This window comes from Strigops habroptila, chromosome 2 (genome assembly GCF_004027225.2).
Source record: "Strigops habroptila isolate Jane chromosome 2, bStrHab1.2.pri, whole genome shotgun sequence".
NCBI classification, from domain to species: domain Eukaryota; kingdom Metazoa; phylum Chordata; class Aves; order Psittaciformes; family Psittacidae; genus Strigops; species Strigops habroptila.
The window spans coordinates 22,152,504-22,176,841 of record NC_044278.2 but is presented as its reverse complement, the minus strand read 5'-3'; the positions used below and the strand labels follow the sequence as shown (position 1 = coordinate 22,176,841).

Sequence of the window (24,338 nt, the reverse complement as noted above, 5' to 3'; positions counted from 1 at the left end):
ATGTAAATACAGTATCAAGAAACTCAGATTTTACAGAAATAAGTCCCCCTACAGAACTTCCTTTGACTTTTTCTTTCATGTAATTTCCCGTATTTATTTGCAGAACACATTTAATATGCTTAACACGTTTCCCCCCCATAAAAATGACTATGCTCTTAAGCAAAGGAATAGAACTTGTAAGGCCCAAAGAAATAGACGTCGCAGGACCTCCTGTATCAACTAAATAAAATTCTTTAAAGCTAAGTATATTTTATGTTGATTTCACATATAAAATACCTACTGTTTTACTACAAAATGCACACTTAACCTCTCACTTCTTTCTTTAGGAAAGTCATCCCTGACAGGGAGAAGCTACTCTTAAGTGTATTAAGCTTTAGCATATTGACATTCACATGCTCTTTTTTTTTTTTTTTTTTGAAGGAAGTACCCAGCTTTTGCCTTTACTTATTTACTGCATGACCCCAAAATAAATCCTATCATAGGGAAAAACATGAAAAAAGATTGAAAACCCCGTTGCTCACCCTCTGATCAGTATCATATATACACGTAAAGGTAGTGCGTAAGGATAGCTCAAATTAAAAAAAAAATAAACCCAAACAACACTTATGGAAAGAAAGAATACATAATAATCAAAAAATTGTTAAGTAAGAACTACCAGCATATCAACAGCCATATCACAGGCAAGTTTTTAGTCTCCTTGCCTTTATACTAAACTTGTGAAAAGAAAAAATACCTACTGGTGTCTGCCTGGCTGCCCACGCTGATGTATCTGTCATTTCCAGGAAGGGCTGTTTGGTAGTAAGTTGCCTCCTCTAGCTGGGGAACCTTGGCATTCTTTGCAGTAAGGAAAGCCACAGCCAATTCCAGATTACCGTTGCTGTCCTTTAAGTATCAACAAAACAAGATATGAGAGTCCCCTCACCCTTTTTTAGTTTTTCTTAACAGCAAATGACACTACAAGCAACTCAGAAAATCAATGATACATTGTACTGCCAGGTGAAATACTGATTATTTCAGTTTCCAAACTTGACATGCTCTGCGTACTTCACTATTTTTAACAAAAACAAAGATAAACGATCTTATAAAATTTACTTCGGTAGAATTCCACTTATTCCAGAAAAAAAATAAAGGCCTTGTAGAGCTGGTTAAACCTTTAACAAGCATAATCATTATACACTACAGACTTCAACACTATTCAGCTGAATTCTTTTGAAAATCCACCATTTCGTTTTTAAAGCCAGAAATACTGGCTTTTGATGGGCAGTTGCATACATGATTTATGCTTGATATGAACTACTGTAGATGATGTAAATTCACTAAATCCTCATTTACCATGTATAAATGCCCAAAAAACTCTGCTTGAGGGAGATTTTTTTTATCTATAGATATATATTGGGGAAAACAGAACACAGAGACCTGCCATTCTTTACTTGCATCAAAGAATTCTTCTTCTGTGCTGTGAAAGAATTTACAATGGTTGAAGAAAAAAATTAAAATAAAACCAGTGAAATAATAGCAAATTAGCAAAGGGTGGCAAGTTCAAGGAGAGCTCTTCATTCTACACCTTGAGAAGAAAACAACACTTGACCAGCTGTAATAGCACCAAAACACTTTAGCCAAAGGTTAAAGGCAAGTCATATCATTTCCGTCTTTTCATTTTTGAACACCAGATTAATTTATATTAATGTATTAATATTATTAGTACCAAAACAGATCAAGATCCCTTCTAAAGTGAACAAGCCATCATTTTTAGTTTTTTTCCCAAAAAAAATAAATGTAAAAAGTATTTAAGGGTAAGAAAGGGGTTTAGGGTTTTCACAAGCATAAGATGTATACATTTAGCTACAAGTCAGACATCCATCTTACCTTCAGTGCCTGTTGTAGGACCTGGATGTCATTGATCCCAGTGATCTCCCTCAGCTGATTTAAGAACGTTTGCTGGTGCTAAAAACAAAAACAGATCATGAAAATAAGGTAAGAGCCAAATAAAAGCAAAACCAATTATTTACAAGAGTATGCTTCTCTACAAACTTTAAAAGTATCTCCCTATGAGCTTTATGCACCACAGCAGGGTAGAGCCTTCATTATTCAGGTTTGTCTTAGTTTCTGCAACTTGGGCACTTTTAATTCCCAAACGTAATGGGGTTTTTTTGGTGGGGTTTGGTGGTATGTTTTTTGTTTTTTAAAACAAAAAAAAATTATGATGGGTGAGCCTATGCAATACGGGTTTAAGGAGCCTACAAATAGCCACAATTGGCTCTCCTAAACAAATAAGCTTAGTCTTCAAAGGCAGCAGGGGGAATAGTTGACTGAACTCCCACCAAAACCAGTTTTTTCAACTCCCAATTATTCTTAACCCCAGTATTTCCTTAACATACATATTTCCCAGCCATTCCAACCTCAAAACTAAGAAATTCATCTCTACTGATCATGTTGGTGTTTTAAGAGAAATGCTGTAAAAATGACCACACAAAATAGACAAAAGCAAAACCACCTTCCTAGACCAGTTGAATTCGACTCTCCCAAATCCCAACATCAGTCAACATCCATGACTGAGTTTAAAGTAACATGTGGAGTTAGAAAGGAATAAAAGAGGTTCTGTGTCCCTTAAATATTCACTTCATGAGAATTTCTGGCCTTTTTTTTTTTTTTTCTTATTTTCTTTTTGTCCTTTTTTTCTTTTTTAATGAAAAATCTGGTCCCACTCTTTTTAGAGCCAACAGATGACTCCCTCTGCTCATGCTCAGGTCTCACACCACAGAAGCAAAAAGCAGGCAGTAACATGGAACAATCCCTGAACTCCAGTTAACCATTAAAACCATCCTAAAACATTAAATCCATGAAAACACAGAGGACTGACCATTGTTCCATTCTAACAAATTCCATTCTTCCTTCGGCAAATGGGAAAAGGAGAAAAGCTCAGTGGTATTTGCAAGTGGTTTTTCTTTTTTATTGTTTGCCCACCATATCCTGAACTCAAAACAATAATTTAATCTATAAAAGAGAAGATTTTATAAAGTACAGAGATTTGTTTGCTAGACAAAAAGCATATTTCCTATCAGTGACAAATAAATGTTCTCATGTTACTCTCCATATTCATTAAAAAAGAATAAACCACCAACTACAATTGGCTTGCGGCTATTTCTAAAATGCTTCTCTTTAAAACTAATTATTTGGAATCAAATATTCAAATACCCTTATTTTCTCCTTATCACAGCTTTGTACAGAGGAGGAAATTAAGAACTGCATGAATGCTGAATTCCCCAGTGTGAAATTAACCTGGCAGGCACTACTTCATGCCCTAATAAGTTGAAATAGAAGGCGTATAGTTCAGGATGTTTATGAATTACGTACACAATCTTCCGTTCATTTATGATCCTAAGGGACATTGCTAACAAACCAATTTGCCCTCTTTTTTTTGTCTTTTCTTTTTAAAAGCCCTGCTATTGGCACAAGAAAAGTGAACTGATGCAAGAAAACAAACTCCCACTCTATCCCTATCCCTCATCCCCTCATTTGTTTACTCTGTGCATTTCATAGCACTGTACAAAGGCAGGGATTGTTTCCCCTATAAAGTTGCTTTCCTGCCCCTGGGTCTGGCAAGAAGCAAAGAAAAGAAATAAGAGTATTTGGGAAAAGTAATTACAACAGCATTAAAACTGGCAGGAGCAATTCAAGGGCAGTGCAAGGCAGCAAACTGGATTTATTTTTGTATTTGCTACCAACATGATGGTTAATAAAATGGAAAATATAGTTTCACTATAAATTATCATAACAAGTTATAACAGATTTCTCTATCTTCCGCTATATATACAACATTTGGAAAGGCTCACTCAAGAATATTCATTGTTCACAGAGACCGGGAAAAGACAGAAGAGACACAGTTTACCAACAAACAATCTCTTAGCAGTTCAAAATATTGGCTGTTAATTTATGAGCACAGCTGTGACTTATAAACCTAAACATCAGTAGTTTATATCCAGATTTCAGTATTCTAGTGTAAAGCTGTGGTTCAAGGCCCCTTTCCCAGGGACATACACATTTAACAGATCAGAACCAGGCCCAGAGATGCTCCTTTCCCATCAAGAGATGATTTAAGTACCTAAATATACTTTCTTCAGGCCAAGAGTTTAAGGCACTCAGCTCCAAATTTTTTAAGTGAAGAACACAGAGAATCTATAAGCATCCCAGTTACAAGTGACAGAAATTAAAAGGAAAAATAAGTGTTATCCCGAGTATCTCAAATGGAGCTGAACTCCTTTGGAGACACAAACACCTGGTTCAGACATTACTACCTTTTCAGGTAAATGTGGAGAAGCTGCCACTAATCTCTCTCATTAACTCAATAATAATTGAGTTATTTCAAATCACACAGAAGTTAGAGTGACAATACACTTTCTTCCGAGAAGGAGGAAGAAAAAAACAAAGCAACAAAAGAATATAAATAGTTTCCACTTGATTGTGTTCTCTTAATACATGCCAATAGACTAAGACATCTTCAGAAACAATTCTGAAACTGCCTAAGGCAGCTAACAAATTCCTTAATGCACCATTCGACTGGCAGTCTTCTCTTCTATGCATTCACCATTTTCCCCTTATCCCATCAAATCTGACATAACTGCACCATCTTTACTTTGTACAGACTTTTCCTGAAGCTGCATGTTTAACTTTGCCATTATTCTCCTTTACTGTTATATTGGTGATATGTTAGCACCAATGAAACTGTGTTAACACAGGCAATTCTATTTCTTTTCACTACAAATGACAGTGCAGGTAAACACTATCAAACCTTTTTCTCACTCATTAATCAGTGGGTGAGATCCAATTTTCTTTTTGCTTTTCTTCTCACTTAAGAAGTTTATGAAACACAATCGTGCCCATATTCAGAGAGCTGTTTTTTCTTAATTCTTGATGTAACTTTTAGTATATCCATACTAGACTGCTAAAGTCAAAACAGGTAAAGTTTATTTGTTTTGAATTATATTGCTTTAGTACAGCCTATTGTGTGGCACATAGGATGATTTAAAAATAATAATAAAAAAATTTTACCATTATCTGTGACTGAAGTCTGGAGATCAATTTCTAATGCAACTGCTAAACGATTAAGTCTCTTCTGTACCATAACTAATATTCAATACAATACTTACGACAGACTTCTATATATGAAGCAAGTGACCTTCCTTACTTCTATCAATGCTCCTTCTGATTACATCTACCCTAGAAGCTTTACTCTTCCTGGAGCTTGGGCTAACTTGAGCTGAAGTGACTGGAGCATACTGACCCTCAAATGTCCATGAACAATAATGTATAGAAATGCAGATCCCAAAAGATTATTCCAGGTGAAACTACGGGTGCTAAGAAATCCAATTATTTTGAATCCTATTTGCCTTTATCTACTTCTGTCTGCTATCCTTTCTTCAAATTTATATGACAGATTCCATAGTTTATCTATATAGCACAGATTCTCCAACTGAATCAAGACTCCACATGTATCTGCAATGTTGCACCAAAAGTGGTACATTATACATGCACATATATGTGGAACACATACACTCCATGTAGTTTGAACTGCATTTGACTCAACTCTAAAAAGGCTCCAGGACCTGGCCTACAACACCAGACTTTGCTGGTGCAGCTGCTATAGGGTAACCTAAATCCCTGGCCAGACAAAGGAGACGGTCTCCTGATGCTATCGCTGCCCTGAGATCCAGCTGCTCACATCCCTCGGTCCCACCGCAGCATACAGCAATCAGTTCCCTGGGGCTTTCATGCATGAGCTGTTCCCAGCCTTCCCCCTTCCTCCAGCTCCCCGAGGTATGCAGTATGTATCTGCAGGCTTTCAGCTCTTGGAAGATTTTAACTAACAGGAAATTCTCCCCTTTTCCTGGATGGAAGCCAAATTTGTATATTAGGAATGCATGCCCTTATTTCCAATTCTTTCCTTTTTCAGTCATCCTCTTTCCTCTCAGGAAATGCCCAATTAAGATTATCTGGTTTATAACCTCACACAATAGCATAGTCAGTAGCTGTACCAGTGCTAGTGAAGCAGAAAAGGATTTACACTATTGTCTATTTAGGGAGATACTGTGCCCAAATTAGTTCTGTGACAGTACTGTAAACTCTGATAACTTATCAAAATCGGAGCAAAAAGCTAAATTATATAAATGAAGTTTTGGACATGGTAAATCTCATAAATTGACTAATTCTGAATTATACTGCAGAAAAATTTTTGGGGACAAAAGTAACTACCTTTTGATCTGCTTATTTTCTCACCTCTGTAGCTTCAAAAGAAGTACATGTAATCTTTGGCTTTATTTATGGCAATATCCAAATATCTGTATTTGCAACACAAGCACTTTCCAACTTAGAAGATAAAACAACCTTCTTCAGCTTCCAAGCACAGAAAAAATTGTATGTTTAGTAATAAAGAAGATGGTCCAAACACTACCAAGAGAAAACAGGGCCTACTGCCTCACTACGCAGTTCATTTAAATAGTACATAATTAAACTGAACTATGGGAATCCCTTCCTTCCCAAGGCCTGAATACTTTTACCAGAGACAAAAAGAAAGGGGGGGGAAAAATGCAAACACTGAGAACAGCATCTTGACTCACTCCCTCCATACAAAACCCACTTACTTTACTTTCCAGTGCAACACCAGTTCATAAGAGCTATTTGTTGGAGGAAAATCCAAATGACATTGCATAAAATATTTTGTATTAAAGACAATTCTAATGTAACCTGCTAATGGTACCGTTTGGAGACAAGCAGCTAGTAAGCTAGTTTCGTCACATGATTTTGCTCTCATGAGAAGAACACGGAGATTAGAACAATGTAATCCTCTATAAAAAAATCTTTACGTTTCTGCTACAAACAAACATACAAGTTAACATACAAAGGACAAGCAGACTAAACAACCTCAACTACTACTGTAAATGTCATTTTCTGCCACATTAATCATATCTCTCAGGAAGAGTTAAAAAGCCCACATACACTGCTGAGCATTACGGCTTCCAGCAACACAGATACATTAGCCATCTTCTAGATAAACTGTTGGTCAAGTTCCAAACATGCAAATAAAAGCTAACTCCTTCCATGAAGACCCTAAGTTGAAATACAGGCAATACACAGTCAACTCCAGAAGGCTTTTAGCATCTCTATCCTCAAGATTTTTCTCTCTGTGTGCACAGAATAAAAAAAAAAATATATAAATATGTAAATTAAAAACTGGGTATATGTATACATGTATTTTTAAAAGCAGTATTCTGCTACTGCAAAGAACAAGATAAATCTCTGCACTGGCTTTAAGGTACCTGCTGCAGAGGAAGATCAGGTTCCAGACCATCTAAGGAACCTGAAGGTGCTTGAGTCCATGGGACCTGATGAGATGCATCCACAGGTCCCAAGGGAACTAGCAGATGAAGTGGCCAAGCCACCATCTATCATATTTGAGAAGTCCAGGCAGTATGGTGAAGTTCCCACTGCATGGAAAAGGGGAAACATAACCCCCATTTTAAAAAAGGGAAAAAAGGAAGACCTGGGGAACTACAGACCGGTCATGGAACAGATCCTCCAGGAAACTATGATAAGACACATTGACAGTAAGGGGGTGACTGGTGACAGCCAACATGGCTGCACTAAGGGCAAACTGTGCCTGACAAATTTGGTGGCTTTCTATGATGGGGCTATGGCATTGGTGGGTAAGGGAAGAGCAACTGATGTCATCTACCTGGACTTATGCAAGGCATTTGACCCTGCCCCACATGACATCCTTGCCTCTAATTTGGAGACATGGATTTGATGGATGGACTACTCAGTGGATAAAGAATTGTCTGGATGGTCAGACTCAGCGGCTCAAAGTCCAAGTGGAGATTAGTGACAAATGCTGTTCCTCAGGAGTCAGTACTGGGACTGGCGCTGTTCAACATGTTTGTTGGCAACACGGACAGTGGGATTGAGTGCACTCTCAGCAAGTTTGCCAACACCACTAAACTGTGTGCTGCGGTCAACACGCTGGAGGGAAGGGATGCCACCCAAAGGAACCTGGACAGGCTCAAGAGCTGGGCCAGTGCAAACCTCATGAAGTTCAACAAGGCCAAGTGCAAGGTCCCGCACCTGGGCTGGAGCAATCCCAAGCACAAATACAGGCTGGGTAGAGAATGGATTGAGAGCAGCCCTGAGGAGAAGGACTTGGGGGGGCTGGTTGATGCAAAACTCAACATGAGCCGACAGTGTGTGCTTGCAGCCAATAAAGCCAGCCGTATACTGGGCTGCATCAAAAGGAGCGTGACCAGGAGGTCAAGGGAGGTGATTCTCCCCCTCTACTCTGCTTCTGTGAGACCCCACCTGCAGTACTGCATTCAGCTCTGGGGCCCCCAACACAAGAGGGACGTGGACCTACTCAAACAAGTCCAGAGAAGAGCCACAAAGACGATCTGAGGGCTGGAGCACCTCTCCTGTGAAGGCAGGCTGAGAGAGTTGTGGTTGTCCAGCCTGGAGAAAGAAAAGGCTCTAGGGAGACCTTAAAGCAGCCTTGCAGTACCTAAAAGGAGCCTATAAGAAATCTGGAGAGGGACTTTTTACAAGGGCATGTAGTGACAGGACAAGGGGGAAATGGTTTTAACCTAAAAGAGGGTAGATTTAGGTTAGATATTAGGAAGAAATTCTTAACTGTGAGGGAGGTAAGACACTGGAACAGGTTGCACAGAAAAGCTGCAGATGCCCCATCCTGGAAATGTTCAAGGCCAGGTTGGATGGGGCTTTGAGCAACCTGGTCTAGTGGAAGGTGTCCCTGCCCACGGCTGGGAGGTTGGAACTAGATGGCCTTTAATGTCCCTTCCAACCCAAACCATTCTATGATTATTATAGTACCTCCTAAAGCACAGCAGAATTAGGTTCCCTTGCCTGTTATCTGCTAACAAGGTTTCCTTTTGCTCAGTCATGGAAAGTGAAACCTCTTGCATGACATCATATTTCCTAAGAAAGTAGGTAAAGATGGTTTTTTATACACATACAAATGCAAAATGCATCTCAACTTTGGCTTGGACAAAAAGCACATGTGGAGAGCGAGGACATGCACCAAGACCATGGATTTTCAGTCCAGGACTGCTCTGCGCAGACTTCCAAAACCTGCCAATTACAGCAGCAGCTTGTGCAAAGTGGATAATTACGTATCTGCAACTGGACTAAGAGCAAACTTACTTCAAGGAAGCAAAAGGACACATTGTATGGCAGTAACTTTCAGTCAATGACAGCCTGGACGGAATAAAATTTTAATGGGGAAAAGGCCTAAGTGCCTTACTTGCGAGCATACATCCCTGAAAAATTAAAGGATCCTACTTAATCACAATGTTATATAACTGTATTAATCATAAGACAACACTCAGAATACTCTCACCACATTTCTATGGTTTCTATGAGTAATAATAAAGCTGTACTGCTTCAATAGAAAATGCTTTAACAAGTGAGTTCTCAATGAATTTCAAGATTTAATATTAAGGATTCTACACAACACAAGAGCATGCATTCATGTAAACGCTCACTATTCTGAGCCTCCTATGTGGCTAAGAAGAGTCTCATTTACTCTCAACATATAACACAAATTTATTTTAATTCAAGCTAATTTTACACTTTTTGAAATAAGATTGTAAAGAGAGGTTTGAGGAGCCTGGTTTGTAGTTACTGACACTAAATATAAGGCAAACCCACCTCAGATAGTTATACACATTTACAAAGAAAGAAATCTGAGACAAATTATCACCTACATGGGGACTTCACTTGCAATGAGCAAGAAACCAGAAACCAAGCAGTTCATATCAGGAAAGCCTGTGACTTTCCAAACTATTTTATCTATAGGCAGGAAAAGTGGCTTCACACCATTGCTTCCATATTCACATGAACAACACAGAGAAGGAATGAGACACTGAAGCCAGACTTCCTACCCAGCTTGGGGCAGGGGCGGGGGAGAATAAAGCAAGAGGGAAGCATCACCTTATTATATGGATCTTCCTAGGCAAATTTTGGAGTGCTAAAGATTTGGGATGCTAAAGCTGGAAAAGGCACCACTGAGTGCAGACATATAATAATACAGAGAACATTCATATGCTTCCTTGAACTCTTCTAGTGAATTTTGTCTCATTTTCCCTCAGGCCACAGAAGTACTGCAACTCAGCCCTGGACCTCAACTCGACTGCCTTGCAGGTCTATTACCTGGAGTACAACCAACCATGCCCAGTTTATATTACCAAGAGATTCAGTTTTCCCCAGTGGAGAAAAGAAAAAACACAACAAAACACCAACAACAAAAAAAGAAAACAGTAGCTGAAGGCAAGATGAGTAGCCATTATAAAGATGAAGCAAGAGCAGACACTAACAAGGCAGCAAAGCCATTTAAACTAACAAGAATAATAAATGGTGTGATCTATGACAAAGAAGCATGAACTGGATCAAAAATTTTGTCATTTCCGTCAAAGCAACATGGCTTAAAACCAATCCTCTGAACCAAAAGAGGAACAAACAACATAAAAGTAACGGAAGTTCTATCTTAAAATTAGTCCATGAACTGATTCATGAACACTGTTGCTTGAGTGAAGGAGCATGTAAAAAATTGCTTAGTTTCACATTTCTAGCTCTTACTGACAACTGCTCTTAAACGAGCTTCCGTGACAGGCTGACAATCAAGAAAGGATAGCAGCCTTTGTACTTACTGAAAACATAAAAGGTGTCAGAAATGTAAAATTATTGAGACTTTTGAGGTCTGTGTGTTTGAAACTACCGTCATGGTTTCTTACACCCTGCTCAGCACAATAGCGAAGTTCCCAGTAGTAATGACAGCAGCTCTAAAAATTAACTACAGTAAAACCAATGAGATCTTTAGTTTCACTTAACTAGATGCAAGTTAAATTTCAGGTTGCATTCATTTGAATGGCCACAGGACCTTTACCAAAAATCACTTTCGAATCATGCACACTCCAATAACTGTCACAGTAATTAGCAAAAATATCTCTGCTCTGATCCAAATCTGATGGGTGATTAGTTATTGGTGGCAGTGAGAGGGGTCTTTCAAAGCACCAGCGCATGTTATCTGTAAACTACACTTAAAATTCAGAAGGATTCCTCCAAAAGCCCAACCGTGGACAACAGTTGGGCAGTGCCACGTAACAGTGGCATGCTCCAGTCTCAGTCCACAACCCAGTCCCACCTCAACACATTCAGATCCCAGTATCCAGAGAGCTGCCAACATCATGCACAAGCCACAGCAAATTCAAGCCAGTGGACTCAATGATAGGTGACATGATATAACTAGAAAGGAAAAGGAGGCCGGAGGACAAGAGACAGACAGGTAACTGTGTGTGTACACAAACATAAATATACACAGATATATACATACACATACTTTCCAATCACTCTTGGCTGCTTTGGTTTTTCTTCTGTTCTTAGACATTTACCATCATGCCTAAACATTGTATTTTACAGTGTCTGCCCAGGTAGTATCACCAAGGCACAAGCTTTCTCCTCACAGGAAAGTCTATTGCCCAGGGTATCATAATTTTACTGTAGCAGCTATTAAATACGTCCTTTTGAATGTCTTTCATGAAATCTCGTCTTTCTGAAGTCTAAAACAATACTGCAAAGATCTACACTTTAGCTTCCCACTTTCAAATATTTTTCTTTTGCATCCCAATCAGTTTAACTCATCACATCAAACAAAAGCTATTCTGGCTCAAGTTTGAGGCTCTTCACAGTCCTTTCGTCACCCATTTATTATTTGTCACTGAAAGGCTAAGACCCGCCTCTCAAATTGAGAGGGCAGTCCTGCTAGCCCATTCAAGTGTTTGTTTGTGTATTTTGGGGGGGTATTTATTTATTAGGGGTTTTGTTTTGTTTTTTCCAAATAGCCATCATGATAGTCTGCACAATACAGAAGAGCTCCCAAAAAACCACATCAAGCTAGCCCCTGCGTTCTCCTCACTCTGCCATTATAACAAGAAGAATTCTATGAACAAGCAGACCAACTCTGTAAACTGCAAGCATCCTCAGATTGGTGGGATCCCAGCCTCTGCAATACCTGCAAACAATACAGTTCGAAGGGGCTGTCAGACCCGAGGCTGCTTCTGACCAGCCAGCTGTCCTTCCAAAGCTGCAGCTCCTGCCAGGGCTGGCCAGCCTAGGCTGGTGTTGCCACACACCACCCGCTCTGGCCACAAGCCACTCCACCCCTTGAGCCAGCACTGCCACTTACATGAACCCCTGGCAAGCCAGCCCAGGCTTTCAATAAACCATCAGAAAGATGCTCTTTGCTTTTAATTAATTTCCTGCTGACTTAGCAAGAGCCAGGGGTGGGACAAGGGAGAGGACAAGACCAAGGCTGCACCTAATTCCACTGGATTAAATTGTTGTGGAGCAGCAGCCTCATGAGAATGAATTGTTTCACTGCCTTTATTTTAATCCTGGTTTTATCGCATGAAAGAAACTGAAGGGGGAAAAAGCCTTCCGCAGTCCTTGACCTACTTAGGCATTATTGCAGAAAACTTCCTGCAAAAAGAGATTAATATAAAATTCATACAGTAATGGATCTGATGCTCCTGGTAGTTTCTTGTTGGTCAAAGCTGCACACCATACGAATGCATGCTTTCAGGCCTGTCCCCTGCAAGAGCTGAAACCCCATATGCTGTTCTTTACTCCCTGGTTTAGGTGTTCACAACCAGAAAGATTTCATTTACTCCAACTGTTAATGGCACAGGTATCAGAGATCCCACATCCTCTTGAACAACTCCACCACATGCCCTAGGTAAGCAATACCAGGGCAGATTTCATAAACAATTTTTCCACACAAATTTCAGAACAGTACAGCAATCCTAGTAAAAAGAAATCCTAGATAAAAGTTACACTGCACTTTATAAGACAGGTCTGTATTACAAAGAGTCCACAGTATTAAATAGCAGCGACACATTTGGGAAAAGAGCTCAGCTGTCTGCTTTGAATAGGAAGGGGAAAAAAATACAATAACAGAAAGCCTTTCAATAAAGGCTTTTCCATTTAGTCCGATTAAAAAAAATTATTAAATTGATTTCCTAAGGAAACGGGCCTTGTGATCAGAGTATGCATGTACCCAGGCAAGCTGGCCCTCCTGTCTCTCGAGAGCAACAGCCCAAGCAACCCCAAGGCCACCTCCAGCAGCTCAGCCTCAACCCAGGGCCCCTCCCCGACACCCCCAGTACACCCCCGGCTCTCCATCCGGCCAGCATGCAGATCCCGATGGCGCTGCCTGCTCCTGCCCACTCCACGGTCCAGAAGAAATTAGGTTCAAACACCACAGGGGGCTGTGGAAGAAGAGCAGAGGGGAGCATCTCCACCCCACTCCAGTGAGGTCTTACAATGGTGAACTCACACACACACCACACACCCCCCCCAACTTTTAATCCAAGGTGCATTACAAGAGGAAATTCCATCAGAAAAGTCATGTACTGTTATTTGCAGCATTCAGTATAACTATTTAATAGCTTATCCTGCCCCCTATTAATCATTTAAAAATAAGTCCTATGAAGAGACACACATTGTTAGTTCTCTGCAGAAGAACGAGCCTACAGATAACATCAGTCACCCAAAATCTGGGGCAGTATTAACAGGTTGCCTGCAAGGTGACAGGTTTCTGACAGCAGTTCCAGCCTATTCTGGGTGAAACGCCAGGAAGCCGCTGGCACGTGCCGCATCCCGGCAGAAAGGCTGCTGCAACACCACAGGCTGTTGGCCTGTGAAGGTCAGCAAGCAGCTTTCACTTGCATTAGGTAATAACCTCAATGGATGCAGATGACACTAGAATTAAAATGAACCTCAAAAACAACAGAGATATTATAGTATTTAAAGATGTGTTGTGATTTCTACCAATGATCAGAATATAATTGTACTACCTCAAAACTGAAGAAATTCAATTGTAAATTCAGCAGTGCATTCCACAAAGGGCAACTGAAATACTCTAGGCTGCTTTCTTCCAAGAAGAAAAAATATAACATTGAGAATCTTTGTTTGTTGTGTTTTGTTAGTTTGGGTTGTTTGTCTGGAGCTAGTTTGGGGTTTTGTTTGTTTTTAATGGATTTTTAATTACTTTACACTGAAACACACATTTGCCTCAGCTCCCACGGAAAACTGAATGTGTTATATTTTAATACGTTAGGACATGGTCTTAAGAAACTTATGACAACTTTAGTTTATGACCCCAGTTTGTTCTAATTCAGCCCTGTCTTCCTTGCCTCGGTGGTGGTGTGGTGTATCACCACTGGTGACTTTCTACCATCCTTCACTACCTGAAATTTGTAGGCTGACCTGAGTGAGAGGGTGTGAAAGGCTCCTCTAAGTAGTTCACATTTTTGAAAAGTAATTTGAAACAACAAATTAAAATTCTGTGCTGCCTTCCTAGCAGCAGTATTATGCCAACACATTCCCCGTCCAATAGAGATAATAAACTCCAATAGCAAAATCTTCAATCCTTTTCTACTCAGCAAGGTCACAAAGCAATAGAGTCTGTGGCATCTTTGCTGGGGACAGCAGGCAGTTTCAAACTCCTTCCCTGGTCTGTATCAAAGCACCAGAGTCTGTACACTGCATACACACCTCCACTGAGCACAGGGAAGTAGGTGGCACATTTACCAGTCATCTTTAAATCACCTACAGAAAAAGCTTCAAGGCAACATGCCAACTTAGTAAGAGCTGGAGTTGGTGATGATGGGGAAATCTGTCTATCTTTACCAGAGGTTACCCAGTAGAGCAGAAGACTGCAGCCAAAGAATAGCCCAGTCAGCTTCAGACAAGGGAACAATTACCATAGAATAGTTTGGGTTGGAAGAGACCTTCAAAGATCATCTAGTCCAACCCCCCTGCAATGAGCAGGGATACCTTCAACTAGATCAGGTTGCCCAGAACCACATCCAGCCTGGCCTTGAATGTCTCCAGGATGGTGTATCTACCACCTCTCCTGGTCCAGCCAAGGTAGTCTCAAGTGATGCTCTGTGGCTTTCAGCACCAAGACCCATAAAACACATGCAAGACTAGAATGAACTTTTAAAAGTTATCAGTAAGAGGTTGGTTATTTTTTAATTTCCAAACAAGTAAAGGAATACAGTGAGAAAGAGAAGACTTAATTCTAGTACCTCATTAAAAAAAAAAAACAAAACCAAAAAACAAAAAACAAAAACAAAACCAAACAAACTTAAGAGAGTTATAAGCTTAGGTGCCTGAATTAAAAAAGCTTGCCAATTACTACCATCAAACAATTAAAAGGTTCTAATGTAAGGAAACAAAACGGTAGTGGGAAAGTCTCTAAATGAAAAGGGCATGGTCCTCAAACAGGTGAGAGGTTACATGAGAGACACAAGCAGAGTTTGAAAAAAAGCAGCTAACAAATGGGAAAGTAAGTAATACCAAGAAGGGAAACAATTCTGCAAGCTGCCCAAAAGCCATTTAGCTTAAAAAGAAGCTAAAAACTAAAAACTTAAAAATTAAAAATTAAAAATTCATATTTACAAGCTTAAAAGCTTTCTCTTACATATTTTCCCATGATTCTGTACCAAAACAAAGCAAAAGTTAAAATCTGCAAAACACAGGAATGCTTTCTCAGTCATAACCTAAGATTTCTGGGATACAATGAAGTACACAGTATTCAGTCCTCTAACCAGGCCATTTATACCTAAGCACTTTGGAAAATGTTTTTATTAAAAAAAAAAAAAAAAAAAAAAACACCAAACCATTTCCAACACCCATAGTCCCAGGAGAAATTTCTTTTTCAAAGCAGCTAACTTTCAGAGGAATAAAATGAAACCACACAGAAGAGGGAAGTGGAGTAGGAGTCTGCTCTCACCATCTCCTCCTCTTCCGAAGAGAATGAACAATGCCACGTGCCTGTGCATACCCAGCCTTTTCCAGCTGATTACTTTAAAGCATCCTCAAAAGTATTCACCTGAATGTAACTGAATGCAATTTTCAACTTCCACATAGCGCCTCCCTCTCTCCCCCCAGCTTAATCCCAGTAAAAACACAGCTAAATTCAGGGTTTTTTGTTTTTAACAGAAATTCTACTGAAATTCAGAATGACTAATTTTTCATCTGAGAATAAGAACAGAAGTTTTCAGCACAGGTATATGGCTTTTCTTGAAGTCATACAGCTGTGAGAACAGCTATCGCAGAAACTTTAAATGCGCAAACTCAAGCCTAGCATTTACTATTCATCAGAAGTAATAGATGACATTAAATATAACTACACAATTCACAATCCAAAACTTTTGTATCTCGGACTTGGACTCTAATGTCAAGTGAACATCCTGGTTTTATTAAAGTGAGCCCTCTGGAATATGGGGTACAACAGGAGTGAAATGACAACACATCACTTGGTAGCAAGGAATCAGACAGGCATATAATGCCATTATGCCATGTGCATTAATTTCAATGAATTCTGACTAGACCAAGGTAAGATACAAGTGTCAATTAAATTTAAATAGCTATGGATCATGCCTTGAAAACACTAATGCCTCCCTGAAAAATTTTTATTAAATACTATGATTATTCTGTCTACATATGCTTACTGTAAAGCTTAAAAATATGCTTTCACCTGATGGCTAAGAAAGCTTTAGTCAAGGATATTTTAAGCACAATTTGCATTTGCTTGACACCTAAACCTTGATAAGCTTGACTGTTGCCAATTAGTTGATAACAGAAACATTTTAAAAGAAATGTTGTGCAGGGTATAATTTTTTCCAGCAAGAATCCATCAGTTAAAATAATTCAGAAACCTACTATAAACAAAAACATCAAGTCAAAGCTGTGCATCTCAGAATAAAAACTATGAGAATTTGCATACCAAGATTTCTGCTGCCTTAAAAAAAAGTGTTTTACATACATAAATCTGTGTCAGGCAATGTTTCCAAAGTTAACCTACTTGCATTCCAGCCTTAAAGCTGTTCCACATCATGCGTTCTCTGGATTTCACCTCTCCAATACCCTGGCTTCAGAGAGTTACATTAAAACTATGGGCACTCAGTGTTGCCACCTCTCACAACAGTGCTGTTTCTGTTAAGGTCTCATTATCAGGTAACATCAGGTTTTAGGAAAACTCTCTTGCTGATTGCTTTCAACACGCTCCTGAATTTCCTCCATTATGGCAAAGAAAAGCAAAAGCACGTAGCCAACTACATTTTCAAAAGAATGAAAACTGTGAAACCTAACTGGAAAAATAAATAAATAAATCAGTGCCTTCTTAAATTGCAAGAGTCTAAATAGATTAAATAATTTCATTGTGATTTTCAAATGCTTGGAACTGATGTTGTTACTAAATACATGTAAAACCAGTCTATAATTAAACAGGCGAGACCTCACAAAGCCTGCCGCAGACCACTTAAGTTATCACAATGTCCTACTCACGACATTTTGAATCAATCTGTCCTTGACACCATCTTAGGATCCAATTATTCCTTCACAGCACTTCATCGGAATCTCAACACTGACTCAAAACATTACTTAACATCTCATTCATGTTAAAGCCTAAACCCACAGATTTTGCACCACATTCACCAGGAAAACTACTATGTTGTTTAGTATGTTAAAACCACCCCTCTACCAGAAGGCACAGCCCTGCAGCTATGAGCAGAAGGCAGCACACCACCATATCTACTCCAGCACACAGACCAGTGTACTTGCCTGGAATACCCATGCAGGGAGGTGTAACCCACCGCAGCAAAGAGACAAACTTACATTCCCTTTATTCACTTCTGAAAACTGGGATGGTAACATCGAGCTGAAAGGTGGTATGAACAGGATTACTCTAAGAGAAGTTTCTGAAATGTTCTGTTAATGGTCCATAGAACCCTTAGTTTATTCCAAGTTTTGAAGTCCTAAAGAAGCCTCGTGGTAAAGAGATCTAAAGCCTGCAATACAATGAGAGTGCACATATTTTAATGCTGTAAAAATGCAACATTTTAGATGGTGACTGTACTCAACTGTGGCACACACTACAGCTGCTCTCCATTCTACCTGCAAGCTTGGCTGAGGTATGCTGGCACAATACAGCTTCTGACAACATTTATATTCAGCACAGCATTAATGTAAGTAAACATTAAAAAATCTGACAAGCCACTGTTCAGAAGGCTGTGTTGCCAAATTACGAGTTACAAGTGTTCACGAAAACCAGCAAGAGATGCCATTTGCCAACCTGATGCAGGAAACAGGAAAAAGTATTTCCTTTTACTTGGCATGAAGCCCTGACTTTGTACCAACATGCAAGGCATGCCCCCACTATCCTATTCAGCAGCAAAGCATCTCACCACCTCATCTCCACTTCAGCCTCACAGCTTTATACCACTTTGCCATGGTATTTTCTCCCTTTTTAATAATAAAAAAGATGAAGAATTTATTGGAATTTTCAACTTTACATAGTTTTACATGCAACTATTGCGACTCACAGTACTAGCTTTTCCCTATTAATTATACTTGACCACTCATTAACTAGAACTTGGCACATCTCACAGCCCCCAAGTGAGCAGGAGGAGTTACCACCCCACCTACTGCACGCTTCGCTCTCTGGCGGAAGTCACATGCGAGTTATATTAGTTTCACTTAACTGGTGCATCTGAGCTAACACTCACTTCAGTCAAGTATTTTCTACTCTTGCAGATGTCGACTTCTTTAACAGCACCCCAACTGATGAAGTGCAATCACCAGCAAACAGAAGTGGTCTTTATTTCCTAACTGGGAAAAAAAAAAAGACTGAAGTCTACCCTGAACTCATAAAGTCATTCTGAAATACATTGTCACAACAGCCTCTCCTACATTACTCTGGCTTGCTATTTGGATTGTGATGCTACACTGCTATCCCACGTACGAGTCAACAGCCCCCTGGTGAGAAGCTGAAATTGCAAGTGTCTATCTACTGCTAAAGACCATCACATCATTACATTGGTAACAGACACAGAGCAAACCTTCACTGAGAGCCAACACAACCTTCCCCGCCCTTACATAATCACACTGGTTATGACAAAAGAATTAGAAAGTGAAAGCGCTCAGGATACTTTCATTTCCCAGCAAAGCTGCTCCCACACATGTGGCTTTCCTCATCAGTGAAAGCAGAAAAGACTTTCCTGTCTCAGTCCAGGTCCTGGCAACACACACAGAGAATTTTAAGAGCTCTGCTCCATAAGAAGCACAAGAAGCCAGTAATAAAGAAAAACAAACAAACAAAACCAAAAAGTCAGACCCTTAAAGGAATTGAGTCCTACGTGAAAACATGTAAGTGAAGACACAGCTCTTAGGCTTTTTGTTTACTTTTTATGCTAAGGAGTATCAGGAATGTCACATTTGACTCTTAGCTTTTGCCAGGTGACCAGCTGGGAATTGCAAATCAGCTCCTTCACTAGAGAAAGCAAAGAGCAATAAAACATTAAGGAACCCTAGCAGTACCAGTGGGCACCTCGATAATCCCCCCGTCACTGGCACTGCCAGCAACAGCTGGGACAAAGTGACTGATGCAGCACCCCAAACAACTCCTGGCACAGATGACGTACGAGGGTTAGACACGTCCCAGCCAGCTCTGCAAAGATCTCGGCCCCGCCTGAGAAGGCAGCCTCCAAGTAAGCCGGGGCATGGGGCCGATTTGACAACTTGGCTACTGCACCCTGCCTGCATCCAGGACTTCCCTCAACCCAACCACTCACATCGCCGAAGTTATGGAGCCAGCTCCTCGCTGACTGAATAATCAGACTGTTGACATGTAGGGAGATTCTTCAGCCAGACAGAAAAGAAGATTTAACCAAAAGCAGAACAGAAATCACATCTTTCATTCTATCATTCATCTTCAGTTACAGAAGTCCATGAACATCAACCAAATTCACAGGATTACTGATGCTGCTTCCTGCCTTAACCTATCTTTTCAGGCATAAGAGTGCAAGAAAAACAACCGTTCAATTATCCTCCCACTTGTCTTTACAAAGCACTTCTAAAAATGTGAAATATTTTTCTATTTTGAGACATGGTTTTGACCTTTTCAAGGAAGCTGATGGGTTTTGTCATCTTTTGCGGCTGCTGCTCCTAATAGCTGTAGACACAAGGTTATCCTAAAAATCTTTTTCTTAGGAAGTACTAAACATATTTCTAAATAATATTACAAAAGGTGAACAGGAAAATGTATAAACTTTACATTTTCATATTCTGAAGTGGTAGTTCTCTCTTAAGGCGTGAATCAAAATATACTTAAATACATTATTTTACAAAGACGCTCATGGTTGCACTATCGTTGTCAACTCCTGATACCACAATCAAAATAATTACTGAAGTTTTTTGAAAGGTTTACTAGAATGCAATAGGTTTTAAACTGCTATTAAAGGTTTTGGAAAGGTGCATATTCATATCATACCAATAAAAAAAAAAAAAAATCCAAGATTCAGCAGGATTGCATAGGTACTGAAAAAAAAAAACCCAAAAAACACCTACCACCAAACCTAACCACCCCCCCACCCTCCCAGCAAAATCCATCAGAATGTTCACAAAACCAGAGGCATTCAGCATACCAGCATGATAAGGGCTTTCAACATTACTCTGAATCCCTGACCTTTGCACCTTGCTCTACCTTTCAGAAAACACAAACAAGAATCTATGTAGAAGGCATAACTACAAGTAATACAAACGCCTTTTATGAACTCTTTTTTTTAAATAGTTTACTACAAGATGTGTATATCTAAAAGCTTAACTCCATAGCACTTCAAATAATTTTTCAAATTACTTGGCAGTTGGTGCAAACACTTTCGGTAAACCAGTCTGGTTATTCTGCTCATCCTGGACAAAAGACTTAATAAAGCTTTCAATAACCATACCAGCAGAAGCAGGTATAGCCCCATATATTCAAGCCCACCTGCACATCACACAATCTAAACACAGACAGCCCGTTAAGAGGGAGATATGTAACCCATCCTCATTAGAGGAACCAGAGCGCACTTCTCAGGTACAGGACTACACCTGCATGCTGCTCACAGGCAAGAGAGGCTCTGGCCGTGCAATGAGAGCAGGAGCCTGGAGCCTCCTGATTCCACCAGGCAAATGGTCAGTCAGGCAACCCTGGACTCAACTGACTGCAACAGAAAGATTTTAAAGGCTGTACCCTTAGAAGGTTGCCACCTATTGAGATGGGAAAAAAAAAAAAAAAAATGAGCACGACTCCCAAAATACCTTCCTTGCATACCAAGTCCTCAGTAGGTATTCTTTGTGATCACCTCCTGCCATTCAGGACTGCATCAACATCCCTATTTCGACTGTTGGAGACATATGACTATCATATTTCATATGAACAACTACTGCAGTATTAAGCAGTAGCTATTACTTTCAGGCAAGAACAGCAGTCAGTACCACATTATCAGCTAAATTTTTCAGTATTAAATACCTCAAATACATGGGATGAGCAGAGCAGAAGCACACACCTGAGCTAGTACAATTTTCTCACTACTACTACTACTAAAAGGAGCAAGGGAGAGGAAATAAGTAATGTCAGACCTTGCTTTAAGGCAGGTATTATTTCAAGTGGTAAATATCTGTAAAGGTTTGTGCTGCTTTAAAAACAAAACAAACCCCCAAAAACTAAACAAGCTGAGCTGACACACCTAACTTTATTCTACTATTCCTGCGATTACACTGCCAACATGCTGCTGAATCATAGGTCTGCAATAATAGTGGGTGTGGGAAATCAAAAGCCAGATAAACCAGACTTTAAATCCATGTATCAACCAACACTTGGCTTGTCTCTCTCCAGAAGCAGCAGAACTTGATAACACACACTGATGAGAGGCCAGCTAAGCGTCACCCTTTAAAACCCAGCTTCTTCAATCTGCTGTTCCAAGATGACCATCATGACAATTATTAGAGCTGAGACATTGCCGAAACACGTATGATATGACCTCTCCACATCGCTTCTTCCAACTCCTAGCAAAATCAGCATCCACCCCAGCCCCTGTTGCTGAACCCACTAAGTAAGGGACATGGGCTGAGGGAAGGGTCTGGACAGCATCAGGGGCAGCCTGGGACAGTCTTCCTCTGGGAGGAAGACCGACGTACACGTGCACCGGCTCAAGCTGCCCCCAAGGAACCCTACAACACACATGCCTTAGCTCTTCAGCAGCAAAATGCCTGACAAAAAGGATTTTACTAGACAGAAATACAGATACGACAAAATGAGAAACTACTTTTTTTAACTTCCCAGGACATTTACCTTTATTCACATGCTTTAATCGTAATACGAACATCACGGATAACCTACAGACACCTAATGACGTTAGAGAAGCACACAAGAGCTGTGAGCATGAGAGAAACGATTAATTATTTGCTCCAGGAGATAAATTACAAGTTTTAGCTAGGAGTCAAGATGACCAGTAAACATGAAAGAAGAAATATCTTTTGACCCAAACCAGATGCTTTAACTACACAATGAACTAAAGATAGCTTCAGTGGGAAACGGTCTGTTTGTAGTTAGAGCATTTATTAATACAAACCTACATCTCCAAGTACTGCTGAAGTTTGACACATACTTCCTGTATGACAGTAAGAAAACATCTGATGAACAATGTTGGGAACCGCAGTTCTGCATAAGGTATGCTGATGACTCAAGCATCTCTTGGAAATCCAACACATTTCTGCTTGTATGTGGTTTCTTCACACTAACAGAAAACAATCATAACAAACTTTGAGGTCTCCAGAACAAACTCATTATTTGTGGAGCATGGGATTGTCTTCTTTTGAGGGAAGATGATGGTATGGTAACCTCTCCACCTTTCAACCACGCATCAGCCCGCTCTACCTTGACAATTTTTCTTCTTACATGCAAATAAGCCGAACAATGCTAAAGTTTGTCATCTAGTTAGCTATTCATTAGTCTCACTAGGCAATGAGATACTCACTTTGGAGTCAGATAATTTGTTTTGCAAAACATTCTCAAGATTGGACTCCCTTCCTCTCCCTCTTTCTCTCCCCCACCCCCCCCAATGCAATCAGGGATAAAATAGGTAACAAGGAGTTTCAGATAATAAAAAAATGATTCAACAGAAATAAAAAAGAAAATCCCTTCCATGAAAAAAACATCATCCACAGATGCTGATTACAAGTTTAGAGTTATTGCTAATTTCCTTTTTCACTGCAGTATGGACTACTAGGTGATCTAACAATCAATTTCCAACCACCCTTTAGGCTTATCCTCAATTTGAAACTAAAGTAATGCTGACCTACTGACCTGCAAGCAGTAGTTTAGCTAAAGCTGTAACATTTCTTCTTCGAGATTATTGACAGAAAGTGCAACAGGCAGCTCTGATCAGTGTCTACCAGGTATTAAGTAACAGAGTATCTGATGTGATCATTAAGGGATATGTAAGTAAATCATCAACAACAGGTTTCATAAAAGATAATATTGCTTACTACAGCTGACAGGTGCACAGCAGCAACAAATGAAGTTGGTAAACTCAGAAGACAGACACATAGCATGGGACTTGGCAGCAAAACTCTGCTACTCCAGCCTGTTAGCACACCCTAACCGAAAACACTGAGGAATCCAGCAACAAAATTAGTGCGTTCAACCCCTGCCTTCCTGCTGAAGAGGCCACAATCAGTGCTAACTACTTCCAACTAGGATAGCAGCTTGGCGAGACATGCCTCTTCCTCCAAATGAGCTTCTTGAGCTTAAGTTGTACCACTTTAACCAATTATACCTTAATCACTGCATTCCCACTGTCCACACTTACAGCTGGAGCCATTTAGCTTCAGCATTGATTATACCAAAGCATGTATACTTTTATCCTCTTGTAAAAGCATCACAGGCCATAAAAATATATACATAGAGAAGAGGAGGCAGTCATACCATGAACTAGAACAGTTGCACTAACCAGCAACGGCTACCTTTAAAAAATAAAAGACAATTTTAAAAGCACTGTGATTTAATTTTAGGCTTCTTTTTCTCTTGCCAGTTCAGTTCACTTTAAGCAAAAAAAAGCTTTAGAAGGTGTCCTAAAAAAAAGGACGGGGAAACGTTTTCCACCAACTCCTGGTGCTCAGTAAAACATTCACGAACGCTGCCATTCGCTGAACCCCATTTCACAATACCCGTTAATACGAGCCCCTAAATCCAGCACCACTTCACCCCAGTAGCAGAGCGTGGCGGCGAGCCGTGTGTCACTCGCTGGAAATAGCGTTCACCTTTCGCAGGCACGGATGCCGGCGCAGCAGGGTCACGCCGTGCATGTGTAGCATCCACCTCCCGGCACACGGCCCGCACCGCGCCGGGGGGCTCGGGCAGGACACCCCCCCGTCCTGCTGCTCTACCTGGCAGC

At 40.1% G+C, this 24,338-nt stretch overlaps 1 protein-coding gene across 4 annotated transcripts in view; it reads right to left on the bottom strand.

Annotated features, from left to right (window-relative positions):
* Nucleotides 1-24,338, bottom strand: part of USP25 (ubiquitin specific peptidase 25) — a 92,563-nt gene that overhangs the window by 67,393 nt on the left and 832 nt on the right. For all 4 annotated transcript variants that reach the window (XR_003990104.1, XM_030476686.1, XM_030476683.1 and 1 more), the window contains exons 2-3: nucleotides 1,867-1,944; nucleotides 738-882 (exon numbers count right to left, since the gene is read on the bottom strand). Coding sequence is in view for 2 of the 4 variants with exons in the window: in XM_030476686.1 (XP_030332546.1) it covers nucleotides 738-882; nucleotides 1,867-1,944 (223 nt within the window). In the remaining 2 variants the exon portion in view is untranslated. The remainder of the gene's footprint in view (nucleotides 1-737; nucleotides 883-1,866; nucleotides 1,945-24,338) is intronic.